The following is a 16,155-nucleotide window of genomic DNA, read 5'->3' as shown; positions in this document are numbered from 1 at the left end:
ATTTTTTCATTCTGTCAAAGATCTTAATACTTCTGATGAAGTTATACGGGTCTCTAACTTCCCTCTCTGTTTTTGCTTTTTTTTTTTTATGCTGCAAAGTCTCTCTTTTACTTAACTTCAAAATTCTGAGATGAATTCTTTCCTCTTTTCTGTAGGTAACTTCAATTGCCCTTGCTCCCTTCCCTGGATCTGCTCCCTTAAGCTCCTTTAGCACTGAACATCTATCATCATAGCACACATACCTGCATGGGTGTTCACCCTCAGATACACACTCCCTCGGACACACACACACACACACACACACACACCTGAAGAGACTCATGCATTTGAAGACCACACTCAAATCCCAGAGGTTGAGATTGCCCTCAGAAATCATGGCTCAATCAGTCCCTCCAAACCTTTTAACATTATGACATCTAGTTAAACTTCTCAAGTTTGGACCTATTGATGTGAAGAAGGCCAATGTCATATCTTTTTTTTTTTTTTTTTAAGATTTTATTTATTTATTTGACAGAGAGATAGCAAGAGCAGGAACACAAGCAGGGGGAGTGGGAGAGGGAGAAGCGGGCTTCCTGCAGAGCAGGGAGCCCGATGCGGGGCTTGATCCCAGCACCCTGGGATCATGACCTGAGCCGAAGGCAGACGCTTAACAACTGAGCCACCCAGGCGCCCGCCAATGTCATATCTAAAAAAAAAAGTCTCATCTATAGAATAGCTTTAAGAATGTGGAGTTTTGTGTTATTTTTATTTTTTAACTTCACAGGACATATTAATTGAAAACTCTTTTAGAATGTTGCTCAGTCTACTTTGTTCAACTTCTCTGTAATTAGTAGCCACAACCTTTAAAAAGTATTTGGATCTTCAAAGAGTTTTCTTCTTAGCAGTTGAGCTCTTTGCTCCTACAATCATATACTTAGGCTTAATAAACAGTTTCTTCATATGAATGTTTTTTAAAATAGTAAGCTTCATCTCCTACCCCTGGAATGACTAATCTCTAAAAGGATTGAGTCTGAATTAATGATGTTTTATCTAACTGAAGAGCACAGAGTTCAGTCAAGATTACTACTAACTACGGCCCTGCTAGGAAGACCAAGGTTTCAGGAGCTACCTGTCTAGTGTGCAAAGCAAAGAAACAAAGAGTAGAACTAACAACCTAACACTGTTTACTTAAAAGCTGAGGAAAACTCTACAAAACTCTAAGTCTGATGGCCCCTGACCTCTTTGGAATCTAGTTTAAGGGTGTCCAGGCTGGTGTAGCACCAGAGAAGGAGAGGGAAGGGAAGTATACCTCTGAGACCATCTAGCCCCTCCAGAAATTCATCAGATTTCTGATCAATGTTCTTAGGGATTTTTTTCTTAGCAAAACAAGTTATGAAATTCCACAGATTTTTGACATTTATGTTCATAGTATGAATGTATGCTTCCAGTTTATATATACAAGTCCCCATGAAATAACAAAAATGACATACTCAAGGTCAATACTAAAATTGCTCTTAGGCATTGAGCTGAGTACTTGGCTTTCCTAAACTATAAGAATAGGTGCAGCCCAGAGCAAGAGCTACAGCAGGGATGGTTTCCAGGATATAGGCAATCTTGATATGTCATCTTATTTTTTATTACATGGATTTCTGTCTTTTTACATGAAACAACTCAGCAGAGGAGGATCATCTAAAATAAAATTGTATGATGTGGATCAATTATGAAGGCTAACCAGACTTTTCAAATAATACCTGCTAGAAACCAGAAATGAGATGAACAAAGACAAAGACCAGTGCTTTACCACCTGTGACTTGATCTTTTCAAGAAAGACAATGCTGTTTTGGTCAAGAGGCCAAGTTAAACTTTGAAGGCATGGTGCAATTCTCAATTTGTTAATGACTCACCCTGCAGCCCAAGACAAGTCACTTATCTCTGTGCCTTGGGAAGGACTCTTGTGAGTAATAAAGACACAAAAATGGAAACTCCTCTATGAACCAAGAGGTACCACCCACTGAAATCCCAGGAAAAATTCAGGAGGGTTAGGGATTCCCCACCCTGCAGCCCTGAAAGTCTAGAACTGCTCTGTTAAGACAGTCTCCAGTCTTGAAGACTGAGTCTAGCATGTTTCCAGAGGACTCCCACAACCCTAAATCTCCCCCAACAGACCAGTGCATCTTTAAATGTCCATAGGGTCTTTGGAGGTCTCAGAGTGCTGCGCCTTCCAGCCACGCCAAGAACAGGATTCACCTCCTAAGGTCAATGTTACAATTGATAAGACACTCCTGAGTCCTCCAGATCAGCACTGGCTCAGATATGAGTTAAACCTCCTTAAGAAACAACTAGACTTCAGTAGCTTTCAAAAGGAGTTAAAGAAAAAAAATAGGGAAGAAGGAGCCTGGTAAACCGGTAACCATTTCCATGAGTTCTATTCTCTTTTGGAATGATTCTGTTTTGTTTGAAATGTGCCTGTAACTATAGCCATGGCCATCACGAAGCACAAGATGAGAATAAATGCAGAGAAGACAGGAAAGGGTTATCTGTTTCTTCCCCTTCCAGATGAGATTTATGCAAAGCAGTGGGCACTTCCTATCCGTAAGTGGTGGCTGGCCTGCCAATCAAAGTGCGCTTGGCTTCCAGCAAGCACAGTTCCATGAGCTTTCTCCCTACAAAATGAGCAGCCTTGGTTCAGTGAGGGATGAAACCCTGAATACCAGGGACCAAAAGATGGTTTCAGGCCATCTTTTGAAAGCCTAATTTTCTTTAGCTTTCGCCCTATTCATGTCACTCAACAAAGACTTACCGTTCAGGTAAAGCTGCATCTGCCAAACACCCTGGGCCTTGACACTGTGAGTCAGAAGTCATCCCTGACTCTCAGAAGCCTGTCGTAGGTTTGGGATCTACGACCTTCGTAAAGTTGTGGCCTACAAAGTATGAAGACTGTTGTCACTCTCAGGCAGCTCAACCACCTGTCTCCAAGTGACAGGGGCAGGAACATAAGTGTGAGTAGAGGAAAAACCTTTCCCCAGGGATGAAGTAGCATGGGACGTAGTTATTTTTCAGGAACCTGGACCGATCATGATTCTTTGTAGCAAAAGCTAGAAAGTAGGTGAGCCATCCTACTGGCTGCATCTCCACGTCCTTCCCTACGTCTAGCCCCCGTTATAGGTTCTGTGTTATAGGTATCCTGAGTAGTTGATCATCTGACTTTTCCTTCGTGTACCCCAGTGTTTGCAAGAACAGGATTTGGTGTGCACTCTTGGGGCTGGCAGAGATGCCAGACATCACATTAAGTAGAACATAAAATAAAAAGTAGTCCTCAAAGGTCCGGGAAGAGTAAAAGGAAAAGCAAGGCACTAATGGAAAAATAACAAGAAAGGGTGGTTTGTGTGTCACCTCTGAGTCTTCCAAAGAAGCTGGGGACCAGGGAGAAAAGGAGCACCACTGAGACAGGAAATTTCTAGCGTGTGATTTGCTCTGAGTTGAGAGCAAGGCAAGTGAGGGACCCTTTTTCTTCAGGACCAGGTCTGTATCAGAAGCTGTAAGCAGGCTGGGTATGGCAACAAGGTAGGAAGATACTGAGAACACTGGGTTTCTGGGATATTCCAGGAAAGGATGGTCAGGGATGGGCACTTGAGGGACTGGACAAAATAATCCCAAACCCAGAAAAGTCAAAATTAGTCTTCACTCTTAATTTACCAGGCTAGAACAAATATCTATATTTATATTGGCACTTCAGAAGGATATTCACACTGATTGAGAGTAGATTTTAATGTTGGAATGCAATTCCATTAATAGCTCAGTAGGGAGAACTTAAAAAAGAAAGTGTGATGACACCTAAAACCCTTTTCACATAAATAAACAAGTCAAACTTTTGGGGTTGTAGCAAGAAAGCCCTAAGGAATAATGCTTGAATCACTTGATCTAATAATCCCCCATTTCTTCAAGAGAAGATCAAAGACCCTTAAAAAAAAAAAAAAAAAAAAAGGAATCATGGAGAAGAGACTGTAGTGGGAACCATGTTTTAGCCCAATCTGTTCGGGAACCATTCACATGTATAGACACACACACTCCAGAGCTATGGTACCAGTCACGTGAAAACTGATTTATAAAGGGAGCCAACATATTAGTAGCACATTCACAAGGCCTAGACTTTCCTTTTTCAAATAACTTACATTGAAACCTAGGGGTAGGGCCTGAAGAAGGCTTAAGTCAGTGGCTCTCCCTCCCCACATCAATGGCCAACTCTTTTTAGGGAGAGTTCTAGCTTGAGCTGGGTCAGGGAGCAGCTGTAACCAGACCAAAATTCTGATCCCTGTGATGTTCTGGTTTGTAACTTGTGGTTGATAAGATAGCTGAAAGGTAGCACTTCACTGGGACCATCAACAATTTGGTTAGTGCTGGTTACCTATCTGGAATTTCATAATGGGTAATCGCCAACAAACTCAATTGTTTTGGGGTGCAAAATCCAATATATTGTGAGTGGGCAGTGTAGCAAATGGTGATAAGTTCCATAATCACATTGACTTGAAACCCAGATTCACCTTCCACTAGCAATGCATCCCTGTGTGAATTACATAACCTTTCTGAGCCTTAAAGCCTCATCTATAACGTGGGGACAACAGAGGTAAATCATAAAGGTTTTTTTGTGAGGATGAAATAAAATAATGTATATTTATTTCTTGGCATAGTGATTGACGTGTAGGAAGTACTCAATATGTTGGCTCATATAATCATCATTAGGAATTTAGGATAAACTAAAAATACAGAGAAAAAAGTAAAAAGCATTTTACGTGATCCTAGGATCTAACTCAGCATAGCTTAACATGGAAGTTGGCCCTTTTTTGTCTGCTTGTTTGTGCCCAGTGGTGGAGCCTACTTTCTGCAGTAGCTTGGGGGCTGTCAGGCCCTTTCTGGCTGGACCTCAGGTACAACAACCCCAAGTTCAAGTCTCACATGGAAGCGATAGGTACTTACTTTCTGGTGTAGAACAAGCATTGCTTAGTCCCTAAGCCAGTTGGTCAGTAGGTACTAGTTTTGGTCCTTCTAGGCTGGACCCTCTGGCCTTGAATGACCCTTCAGAGCCCCTCATTTTTCCTCTCTTCTCCAGGCAAGTCTTCACTTTCCATCCCATTTCTCACTTTACTGCTCTCCAGGTACTCTTTCCTGTGCCTCCCTATTGCGTGTCCAAAAGGGACAGGGGGAGCTCCTCCTAAATCTCGCTTTGTCCCTTATTTTACGCCAACATTTTTCAACAGCCAGAAGCCACTGACTCTCCTGGAGCCAAGAAAGAGCTCTCTGTCTTTCATGAAGACAGCCTAACTCCCAGGGCCGACGAATCCAGGAGGTGCTATGCCTAGAGCCCACAGTACTTAGGCCCATAAAAATGTTTTAATTTAATTTCTTTCAAGATTAGAAGGAAAAAAAATTGATAAGAGTGAATATATAATAATAAATCCAGCCTGGACTTTATTCATCTTCATGCTAATACAATCATAAAATACATTTTTTTAAAGATTTTATTTATTCATTTGAGAGAGAGAGAGACAGAGAGAGCATAAGCAGGGGGAGAGGCAGAGGGAGAAGGAGAAGCAGACTCCCCACTGAGCCGGGAGCCCGACGCAGGGCTCAATCTCAGGACCTGGAGATCATGACCTGAGCTGAAGGCAGACGCTTAAACATCTGAGCCATCCAGGCACCCCCATAAAATACATTTTTAAAATATATTTTTATGGAGGAAGGGGCCCACAAATATCAAAATATGGCCTCTAATACGGGGAAGGCCTGAGGCAAACTCATCCACTGTCTATCCCCACCTCCTCCTCAACCCATTACCTCCTTCTGGCTGGTATAGGACAAAAGTTGCAATGACTCAGATTTTTAAGAGAACTTTCTCAACAACTGCCAACATTGATTATATATAACTTGTCTCTTTCCATCATAAGTCTAACCCAGATTCTTCACCTTCCCCCACTCAAATACAAACTCATGACGTCAAAGCAGTAACACTCCAGTGGGATCACACCTGCCTGGGCCAAATTAAGGTCCGGCATGTGATAACCTTTCTCAAGGAGCAAAGCCTCACTTCTGGGACACTTGAAAAATCACACCTAAATGGGCGCTGACTGGATTTATCACAACATATGGCAGTGCTTTTCACTGATTAATTTAAAATCAATTAAGCTGAACACTGAACACCCAGTTGACTATCCTGGTTGGCAGTGAGGTCTCTATCCATACTTATGAAGCCATAATGCGGACTTCTTCAGCTGCACACTTTGTTTGAGGTATCTTCAGTTTGATGCAAAGTATAGGGGGAAAAAAAGCAATATGAAACAAAAAAGACAGTTTTCTTTTACAGTAAATTTTGGCTATCGTTTGGATGGATGCTGAGAAATTACTTTGACCAAAATGTTTAAGTTAGTTGCCAATTGGGCATGGAGGCAGATCAATCTTGATCAATACTTGCAGCAAATTAAAGCTTTGAGCTTTGTTTTTAGTCAATGCATTTCTAATTGTCATGATGCTCTCTTGGGTGTGACTCTGTTATTCATGAAACACAAAGTCTGCACTCAGGGAACACAGTTACCCACAAGGTCAAAGATATACCCTTCTTAGTGGTGCCGACAGAGCCTTACTTCCTACTTCCAAAACCAGAGGAACACAGAAGACCGAGTATTCTGTCTCAGTTTATACTTTCCTAAGGCTGCTCTCTGCCCAGAAGAGTTTCACTCTTTATTCCCATGACAAAGAATCAGACTGAATAAAAAGGTACTCCCCACGTGGGGTGGGGGGTGAAGACTGGGCTTTGGTACAGAGCAGTGGGATTGGTTGTTAGAACCCCACCTACTGCTTGTAAGTTGTGCATGAAATAAGTTACGTTAGTATTTCCTAAATATGAGGAAAGTATGACCCCTTTTAAAGGGAAAAAAATTTTCTTTTAGATCCTTAACTATGTGTCTGCAGATGATCCCAGTTTGGAAAACACTCACTGCTATTAATTTACAATGATTTTCTCCACGGCTCACATGCAAGTGCATCTATTAATATTCAGGAGTTTTCCTTTCAATACTAATACTTATTACAGTACTTTTTTGAGTGCATATTAAACAGTTTTTGTACCCAGAAAACCACATCCTTTGACTGGTCCAGGCCATTTGAATCTTTCTATGAACGTTTTTTTTTTCCAGCTTTTACCCACGCGTCTTTGTACATGTTAAATTATTAAGTGGCATTAATGTGGGTATGGTGCTGGGTGTACAATAGGAGTTTTAAAAATAGTGGTTGCATTACAAAACTAGTTTTAGCATTTAAGTTATTGCCCTTTGGTTTGCAATGCCAGCCATTTGAAAAGGAGCCCAGTGTTGGATTTTAATTAACTTGGTCCTTTTTCAACAGTTCATTTCAAGCACCCAAAGGCAGACTTGAGGAGTGGTGTTAATTGAATCACATCTAAAGTGGAGGGGATTTAAAGAGCTCATGGGGAACTCTTCAAGGTGTGAAGCCTCTCAGATTCTGCCAAGGCAATAAGATTAAATCAGATTTGAAAACCTTATTTATACATTAGCAAGGGTGGGGAGAGTCAGAGTCAGTTCCTGAGTGTTATAGTTCAGCAAAGCACTAGATCTTCCTTCTCCTTACTTCCCCATCTTCCTTTTCTCTGAAAGATTCTCCCCTCCCCCTTCCTCCCCTCCCCAACCCTCATCCTCTTTCCCCTCCTCCCCCCTCTCTTCGCCTGCCTCCCCATCCTCCCCTCCCCTCATTGTTCAGCTCACTATTCATCTTACCTTTTGCATATTAACCTAGACCTCACTTCCTCTGAGAAGTTGGTTCCCCATCAATCAAGAGCCATGGTACTGTCCCTTTGGTGTGATCACTTAGCCCTTAACTAGGTTCTCAAAGCATTCACTTTGTATGCCCACAACTTGGCACAGAGTCATTGCTCAAAACAATATGTCCTCAGTGGTTACTACATGCTAGGCGTAGACCATGCCATATCATCCTTAGCAAAGTCCCATGAAGTACGCCTTGTTTGTGTCCATATTTATAGACATGAAAACTGGGGCTTAGAAAAGTTAACTTGCTCAGGGTCACATTACCAGGAAGCATGAGGGCTGACATGCAAAATCAGTTGAACTCCAAAGAGCTCCTACTTTTAACTACTGGGCCATTCCGCCTCCCAGATATTTGTGGAAAACATATTGCTCGATTTTTTTTTCCATAAATTTGAACAAAACAGATTCACTGGTAACTCACCTTTGCTGGCCCCAGCCTCTGGTTTTTTAAAGCCATGCGGGTCAGAATCAGAAAGTAAGCTCTCTGCCAGAATGATTCAAAATAGGATTTATTTATTGAATAGGTGCTTGCACAGAATACAAAAATAAAAGTTACGAAACGAGAAACAATGAAAATGAAGATGCCCGCCCCCCATTCGCAGAGCTGGCTAGTTCCCTTTTCCAGAGGTAACTATAAAGATCTATTGTTATCATGACAGGTAGGCTTAGGAGCTGTATTTCGTAAACTATGATCCCAACCCAGTACTGGATCAATTTTGTGGGTCCTGACCAGATTCATTTTTTAATGTCATTAAAAAATATATATTTGAAAAGACTGTGTTTCACACAGCTTGTGTTTCGGTTTCACGTGTAGCGTCAATATACATCTGAGTCACAGGGTGTAAAAAAATGTAATTTTACACTTCTCATCATGAAGTAATGTTCAAAGCAGTTGGAAAGCCACTGGCCTGGTCGACCTAGAAGTTGGAAATTATGAAGGTCGCGTCCACAGAGAAACTTCCATCCTTCCCTCTCATGAGTCACTTTGGAACTCAGCAACCCGAGTGACCCCATTAAAGCAGAAGTCCGATCCCATTCCTCCTCTGTTCAAAGCCCCTTTCAAAGGGAACCCATCTGAGGAGAGTAAAAGCCACGAGACAACAGGGATTTCTATTTGTTTGTTGGGTTAGCAGCCTAAAAAAATCCAAAATCAAAAATATGGGCTGTGTGATATAAATAAATCAGACTGTGGGGGAGGGGCTCTGGGAAGGGATTTCACAGAGTTGGACAGCATCCATCAAAGCAGCTGAAATTAAGAATGGATATTCGCAATTAGGGTCTGTATATGGGATGAGCTTTTTTCTTTTTTTAAAGATTTTGTTTATTTATTTGACAGAGAGAGAGAGACACAGCGAGAGAGGGAACACAAGCAGGGAGAGTGGGAGAGGGAGAAGCAGGCTTCCCACAGAGCAGGGAGCCTGATGCGGGGCTCCATCCCAGGACCCCGGGATCATGACCTGAGCCGAAGGCAGACGAGCAACCGACTGAGGCACCCAGGCGCCCCAGGATGAGCTATCTTAAAATATAATTCTAGGACATTCATAAAATCCCCTTTGGAGAATTCTGGGGGTGCCTCAAGGAGACAGGACACTGTCCCTAACAGCTGGCCCATAGTCAGAGAGGCTCCCAGGGAGGCATGCTGCTGCATCCATGAGAGGATGCAGAGGAGAGAGAATGAGAAGGAGTCCCACCACAAGCCCTAGGCATACAGGCGCGGAGCCAAATGGGGCTGCTTCTCATGTGGGCAATTCCTCTCGCCTTGGTGCGAGGTGAACGGCAGCAGGGATTTACCGTGTCCGGTGTGCTATTGCAGAGGACAGCCAGCACAACAGCAAAATAATGAGGCCAGTTCTCCGTGTCTCAGAAATAGGAGCAGCACTCAGCAGGAGAGTAAAGGATGGTTCTGCTTTGGCTCCTTCCTTTCCCTCTCCATCTCTCGTCACTCTCCTCTGGAGCTGTGTGCCCCTAAACGTGGCAGCTGCGTCGTCACAGGTCCATGTGGAAGCCTCACTGGGGCCACTCCCTGGTGTCCCCATCAGGGAGGAGCTAACCCAACTTTGAAGTGGCAGATCCTGCAAATCAAGAGTGTAAAAATCTTGGCATCTTTGTTCATTTGTTGGCTTGATTCCTGTCTGTCTGTTAGACATGTAACACCTTGTCTGTCTTGTTCTCTACCTGAAGCTCAATGCCAAGGGCAGCATCTGACGCTAAGTAGCAACCAGTGACTATATATCTTAAATGGATGAATAAATGTTAGGCAACAGAGTAGAAGCTGTGGCAGCCAATCGGTTCCTCGAGCACAAGCAGGCAGATCGTGAAAGGTGGTTTTGCACCCCTCCGCACCTGGGAGGTAGTCCCGTATGTGCCGTCTGCGGTGACTTGCCAGTTTGACGTGCTTTGGGTAAAACTGTGCCTTTGTGTGTTTACCAGGTGAAAAGAGATGGCAGGCGGAAGGAAGTGCACAAGCAAAAGCACAGAGGCTTGCAAGGGCACTGGGCACAGCAATTACCAAGAGTGCCGTGGTGCTATCTAAGAGGTCAGGTGCCTGGGAGGGCACGGCCAGAGGCTAGGCTGCACAGATGAGGTTCACTTGTGAAGGGGCACAATGGTAACAAGTTTGCACTTTATTGTGTAGGCAACTGGGGATTCCTTGGCAGTTTGGAAGCAGAGAAATGACATGATCAGGTAACTCTGAAAGTGATATGAAAGAAGGATCAGAGGAGAGGAGGTCCTGTAATTAGGGAAGCCAATTATGAGTCTATTACACATGTCCAGATTCAGACATAATGGGGGCCAAGACCACCGCGTGGCCATGGAGATGGCGAAGAAGCCCTCTGGGGCAGTTAAAGGGAGGTGACCAGTTGGAAATGTGGGTGTGGATGTTAGATATTGAGGTTGGATATTCAGATGGAGAGTCATATGGGTCCTGTTGAAGTCATGGAAGAAAATAAAAACACCTAATTTGAGTAATGTATCATTTAGAAAATCTGACAAAAGCAGGTGTTTTTTGTTTCAGAGGCTTCACAGATACCCACCAAAAAGCCAAGTAAAAGGTCCATGGACATCAGTTATGAATACCTGATTGAAAAGAGGAAGAATGACAGAGTCCCAAGGAATGACCTCACCCAAGAAGTGGGCAGAGGAAGACAATGGTCCCCAACCCTTCTCAACTGCTATAGAGATGTTGACTACTGCCCATCAGAGAGGTAGGAGAAGCAGAAGAGAGAACAAGAGAAAAGGAGAACTTTGTTCTTGAGGTCAGAGGTGCCTCAGACAACACCAGGAAGACTAACCACATGGCAGAAAATGAAGAAAGAGATAAAGCTAACTTCTAATTTTTTTAGATGTTTGGAAAAGACAAATTGCTTAAGTAGGAATAGCTAGAAAGCCTCATCAAAGAGCTCAGGGTGGGCCCAGACACAGAGTTAGATGGACGCAGAATGCAGCGCTCTCAGGAAGCCAGAAAGAAAGATGCTTTCCAGGCAGAAGTAGGCCTCTTTCTTTAGAAAAACTCAACGAAACTTGGTTACTGAATGAATAACTAATAATTTGTATACTTATATACATAATGAACTCAGATGTACAGGTGTGTGCAACTGCCTACATGTGTGTTTAGTATTGTGTGTATACACCAAATAGCCTATTATGTAGATATGAACACATATTTTCATATAATTTTGCATTTGCAGAAAGGTATGTTCATCCATTTAACATATATACATATGCATATACAGTATAGTCTAGAAAAGTGTTATAATTTAATGTCTATTAAATATCCACATGCTCCTTCCATATATATGGCTGTGACTAAAACTTGGTTCTATTACCCAATGTTCATGAGGATTCTCTGGAGAAATTTCTTAGTGGTCTTACTATTAAGAAGAGTTGATATTCTCTTGAACAATTTATTTTTTTTTTGTCTTGCATGTGACAGAAATTGAATTTTATACAAAGCTCCCTTTTGAAGATGACTGCTAAAAATCTGGGAGACAAATTTTGGTCCTATTTGTAGCCAAGTGCTCTACGGGGGTGCATTTAAAAAAATGACTTTCAATTCTGGCTCCATTTTATATGCCTTATTTTTCACTTTTTATTTCACACTTTTTTTTGTAAGTTGTGTACCTTTGTAAGTTACCTTTGTAAGCTTCTTTTTCTAGGAGGTGCCATATAAACATGAAGAAATATAGAAATGAAATCACAGAGGGAGACTTTAAGGTCCAGAACATTCTAGCTAGGAAGAGACCTATTATTGTGGTCAGAATTAAGGCATGTGACAATGATAATGGGTGTGTTATTAGGACAGCCCAACAGCGATAACAGGGAGTAGGACAGATCTCAGCCCAGGTCACAGTTCTCTCTGCTGTTTACTAGTCGTGTGACGGGAGTCATGTTAGTCTCTAAACCGTAATTTTCCCATCTCGAAAACAGTGACCTCTCGGGATTTGGGGGGATGGCTTAAATGAGGCAACGTACAGAAAGCACTTTAGCACAACGCACTCCATCAATCAGCTACTGCTATGGTCACTATCTTTTGGACAAGCAGAGCTAGGCCACCATTCCTGGCCCTGTCTGCCGTCAGAAAGTTCTTCCCACCCCTCCCCGCATCTCCCACACCCACAGACGCCCGGCAGCTGTCTCCCGCCAGATACGGATCACACCTCCCCTCCGGCGCGCACCTCCAGAGCCGCCGCCTCCCGCAGGGTGCAGGGCGCCGATCTCCAGCCAAAGTCCTGCAAATTGCTACCAAGAAGGCACGGGAGGCGCAGGCTAAGGCAGAGCCACACCTGAGTGTTAGTTCCCTACTGCGCCCCCGGCGGCGCTGCGGTAGACACAAGGGGCCCTGCGAAGGGGCCAGGGGTCTCCGCGAGGCGGGACTGAAGAGCGGCCTCCCCCCACCCCACCCCCCGAGCCGCTCCGCGAAGCCCGTGCCCTCGGGCTCACACCGACTTCGCGGCGCCCCCTCGGACTTCAGCCAGGGGCCGGGAGCGGCGGGCGGCGCCGCGGGGCGCTCGCGAGTGATGGGGGCGGGTTTCGCAGAGGAGCCGGAGAGCGCCACACGTTTCCTCCACCGACAGCATCGGCGCGTGTCAGGTGGTTGGTGCGGGCGAGAGTGCGCGCGCGCGTGAGGCCGAGAGGGCGCGCTCACAGAAACTTTGTGCCTGCGGGTGCGCCTCGGGCGGGCTCGCCGGCTCGCAGCGCGGCGGGTGGGCGGCCGGGGGCGGAGGGGCCCCGCGGGCGGCGGCGACGGCGGTGGCGGCGGCGGCGATGCGCCGCGCCCCGCCGAGCCCGTCCCGGCGCGCTAGGTGAGGCGGCCGCGGGAGCGCCGGCCGTGGCCATGGGCACCCTGGGCAAGGCGAGAGAGGCCCCGCGGTGAGTAGGGGCCCGGGCCCTCGGCGGCGCCAGCTTCCTCTCTTGGGGCGGGCGGCCCCCTGAGCCCTCTCGGGGGTGGGAAGTGGGGCGGACGACGTGGGCGCCTCCTTCTACGGGAAGTTGCTGACCCGGGGTGCGAGCGGCGGCAGGCGGGGGCTCGGCTCAAGTCCGGGGAGACCGGCGCGCCGGGCAAGTGGGGCAGGGAGCTGGGTTGCGCGCGCGGCGAGCTCCGGAGTTGCATCGATCCCCCCTCCTCCCCTTGCTCCTCGGCGTCCGGCACCTGGGTCTCCTATTCGCGGACTTTCCGCAAAATCCGCACCTGCTGCGGGCGCGGGGCTCGGGCAGCGCCACCTGGCGGCCTCTCCCGGCCCTGCGGATCCCGGACAAGGCCCAGAAAGGCCGGTGGCATTTGCGAGGTTCCCGAAACATACAGCCCCCTGGGTGGAAACTGTACTCCCCTCTCCCCCGAACTGCGATTCTAGAGAGATGTTTTAGGAGGGTCTTGAAGATGAAGGCAGAGTGATAGTGCAAAGTCTCTTGGCAGGAGAAAGAGACCTGGAGGGGCCAGGCAACGTGGAGCGTGTCCCCCTAGAGCAGGGAGAGCCTGGGCATAGCATACCAGCTGTGCTCTGCCCAACTCCCGCCACGTGGACCCCGGCGTGAGAGCGCCGTGCCCAGCCCGCACGGACAGGCCCGGGAGGAGCAGGAAGCTTTAACCTGCTGGACTTTCTGGAGCCGAAGGTTCTCGGGCCTTTCTGCACTCCCCCGACCAGGGGGGTGTTTGCCCTGAGGGTACAGCAGTGCACCTTCAGCTAGATTGGGGTGGGGGGGCCGTCGGTAAATTACATTGCGTCTATACTATAGGGCTGAGGGAGAGGACAGGACTGGGAAGAATCCTCACCGGAAGCCAATTAAAGCCACCTTCCACTGCAGAGAAAGTTGGGGAAATCTGTGTTCTCTTCCTCCGTTTCATCCTTTCCTCCTCTTGGCTAAATTTCATAAAAAGTTCAGCCCGAAAGTGTATGTGCCCTCCACGGAGGCACCAGTGCCTGGACAGGATTTGACCTGAACCAGTTCGGAGTTTTGACAGCCTCCTGCGGCAAACCCCGCGCAGCCTTGGCTGCTCATGGTCTCAGAAAATACCTTCAAGTTAATCGGTTTCTCTCGCCACCCCCCCTTTTTTTTTTAATTTATGTGAGGACATTTGCCTACAATCCTTTAAAAGTACGCCTTTGGAGGTTTAGAGTATTCTTTCCGTGGATTGTTTCATACCTTTAGATATGCCTATAATGAAACATTTTATACATCCTTACGTAAAGCCATTTCACCAGAAGAGAGTGGTTTGCAGGTTTGCCAGGAAGCAGCCCGTCAAGACTGCCAGCAAAAAGAGCAGAGTTTCCTAGTTTATGGTGCCGATAACCCCATTTCCCCAGACCTCTCAGGTTGCAGTTCGGTTTTTAGTAGCATCTCTTCTCCCTGGTGTCTCAGACCCCCGAGCTTCTGAGCCTGTCTGGCCTCCCGACTCCCAGATGAGGTCTCTCACTTTCCCTTCCCCCCCCCCCCAACCTGAATACTCCCTTCACGCTCCTTCTTTCTACTTGAATTTCCCCTTGTCCCTCTTATATTCTGGTAAAAGCATCTACCTCTGAGAATCACGTTGGGACACAAAGTGGTTTCCCCTCCTGCTGACATTAGGAGATGTGACTAGAATGAGAGCCGGGGGCAGTTTTCGGAGTCCTCAGTGGTCGATACCACCAACCGAGCGAGAAAATGGAATTTTCCCAGGATCCAACAGTTGAGAGACTGGAGTTAACACCTCCCAGCCCCGGGGGCAGAAGCTGTATGTGGAGACAAAGCCTCCAGTAGCAGTTGCTTCCTCTCTGGGGCCAGTTTCATCTTTCCCCGCTTTGCTTTGGGTGGAGGTCTTCATGGTGAACAGGCAGCAATGAAGGCAGAGGCTGACCGTTTCCATCGACACCCAGCACCAGGTTTAGAGAGTTGCCAGTACTTTCAGGAAGGGAAGGGAGCCTGGCTGGGGAGCAAGAGGTAGGGCACAGGAGGCCTGGCTTCTACCAGCCTCCGCACCAGTGGCCGGTAGCATTGCCTTTCTGAGCCTGGACCTCCCCACATATATATGAAAGTGGAAATTGACCGTGAAGAGTCTGCCCCGCTCTGGGGTCTGAGGACTGTTCCAGGGGCCTGCAGGAGGAATAAGGCCTGAGATTCAGCCTTTAAGTTATTAGCTATGCTTTTGGAGGATTTTTTTTGTCTTGAATTTTCCAGCCCCTCTGTGACCGTCTACTTGCTGATTCTCATGTAGCGAAGAGCGCACGGTTCCAGGCACAGTAAATATTATTTAAATATTTATTAAATAAAGCCAGAGAGGCACCAGGTACAAATCCCAGATCTAGCACCTATGAGTTACACAACTTTGGCTGTGTCATTTAGCAGCTTTTAGATTCAGTTTCAACTTCATGAAATGGAGATAAGGTCTTTCTGGGCTATCAGCTTTAAAAACCTTTTTTTTTGCCATATCATAGGTACTCAATTGATTATGCTCATTATTTTCTCTTATTTTCAGATACTGATCTGATCCTGGGGTTATCACAGTGCCTAGATAAAAATCAGTAGTGGTCAGAAACTTGATCAAGTCCTGTAACACCAACTTGATCTTTCAGAAATCACTTCCTTGGGTTAGTAGATTCTCAGAAGTCAGTCATTAAGGCAATTTCCGTGGCCTCACCCCAGGCCAAAAGCAGAGTCCAGTGGCCACTGCTAGATAGTGCCCTGGAGCTAGTTTGAAACGGAGCTCAAAGGGCATGGTCTTCCTTCCACTAGTCTGGCTGTGGACTGAGAGTGGCCCAGAGTTCAGTACACGATCTTATAGCTGGTTTCCCCAAAATCCATGTATGCCCCAGCATTTTATTTTGATCTGAGCGTTTCAGCTCCTTCTGGATGAGATGCTGTCTTCTTG

At 46.1% G+C, this 16,155-nt stretch overlaps 1 protein-coding gene across 1 annotated transcript in view; it reads left to right on the top strand.

Moving 5' to 3' along the window:
- Positions 1-13,062: 13,062 nt before the first annotated feature.
- RASGRP1 (RAS guanyl releasing protein 1) overlaps positions 13,063-16,155 on the top strand; it is a 78,987-nt gene continuing 75,894 nt past the window's right edge. Inside the window, exon 1 of the mRNA XM_081831845.1 lies at positions 13,063-13,181. Within this exon, the coding sequence (XP_081687971.1) occupies positions 13,147-13,181 (35 nt within the window). The 5' untranslated portion in view covers positions 13,063-13,146. The remainder of the gene's footprint in view (positions 13,182-16,155) is intronic.

This window comes from Leptonychotes weddellii, chromosome 9 (assembly GCF_054177405.1).
Source record: "Leptonychotes weddellii isolate Sample4059 chromosome 9, ASM5417740v2, whole genome shotgun sequence".
Classification (NCBI taxonomy): domain Eukaryota; kingdom Metazoa; phylum Chordata; class Mammalia; order Carnivora; family Phocidae; genus Leptonychotes; species Leptonychotes weddellii.
The sequence above is the reverse complement of the archived record's forward strand: the minus strand, read 5'-3'. Positions and strand labels throughout refer to the sequence as shown.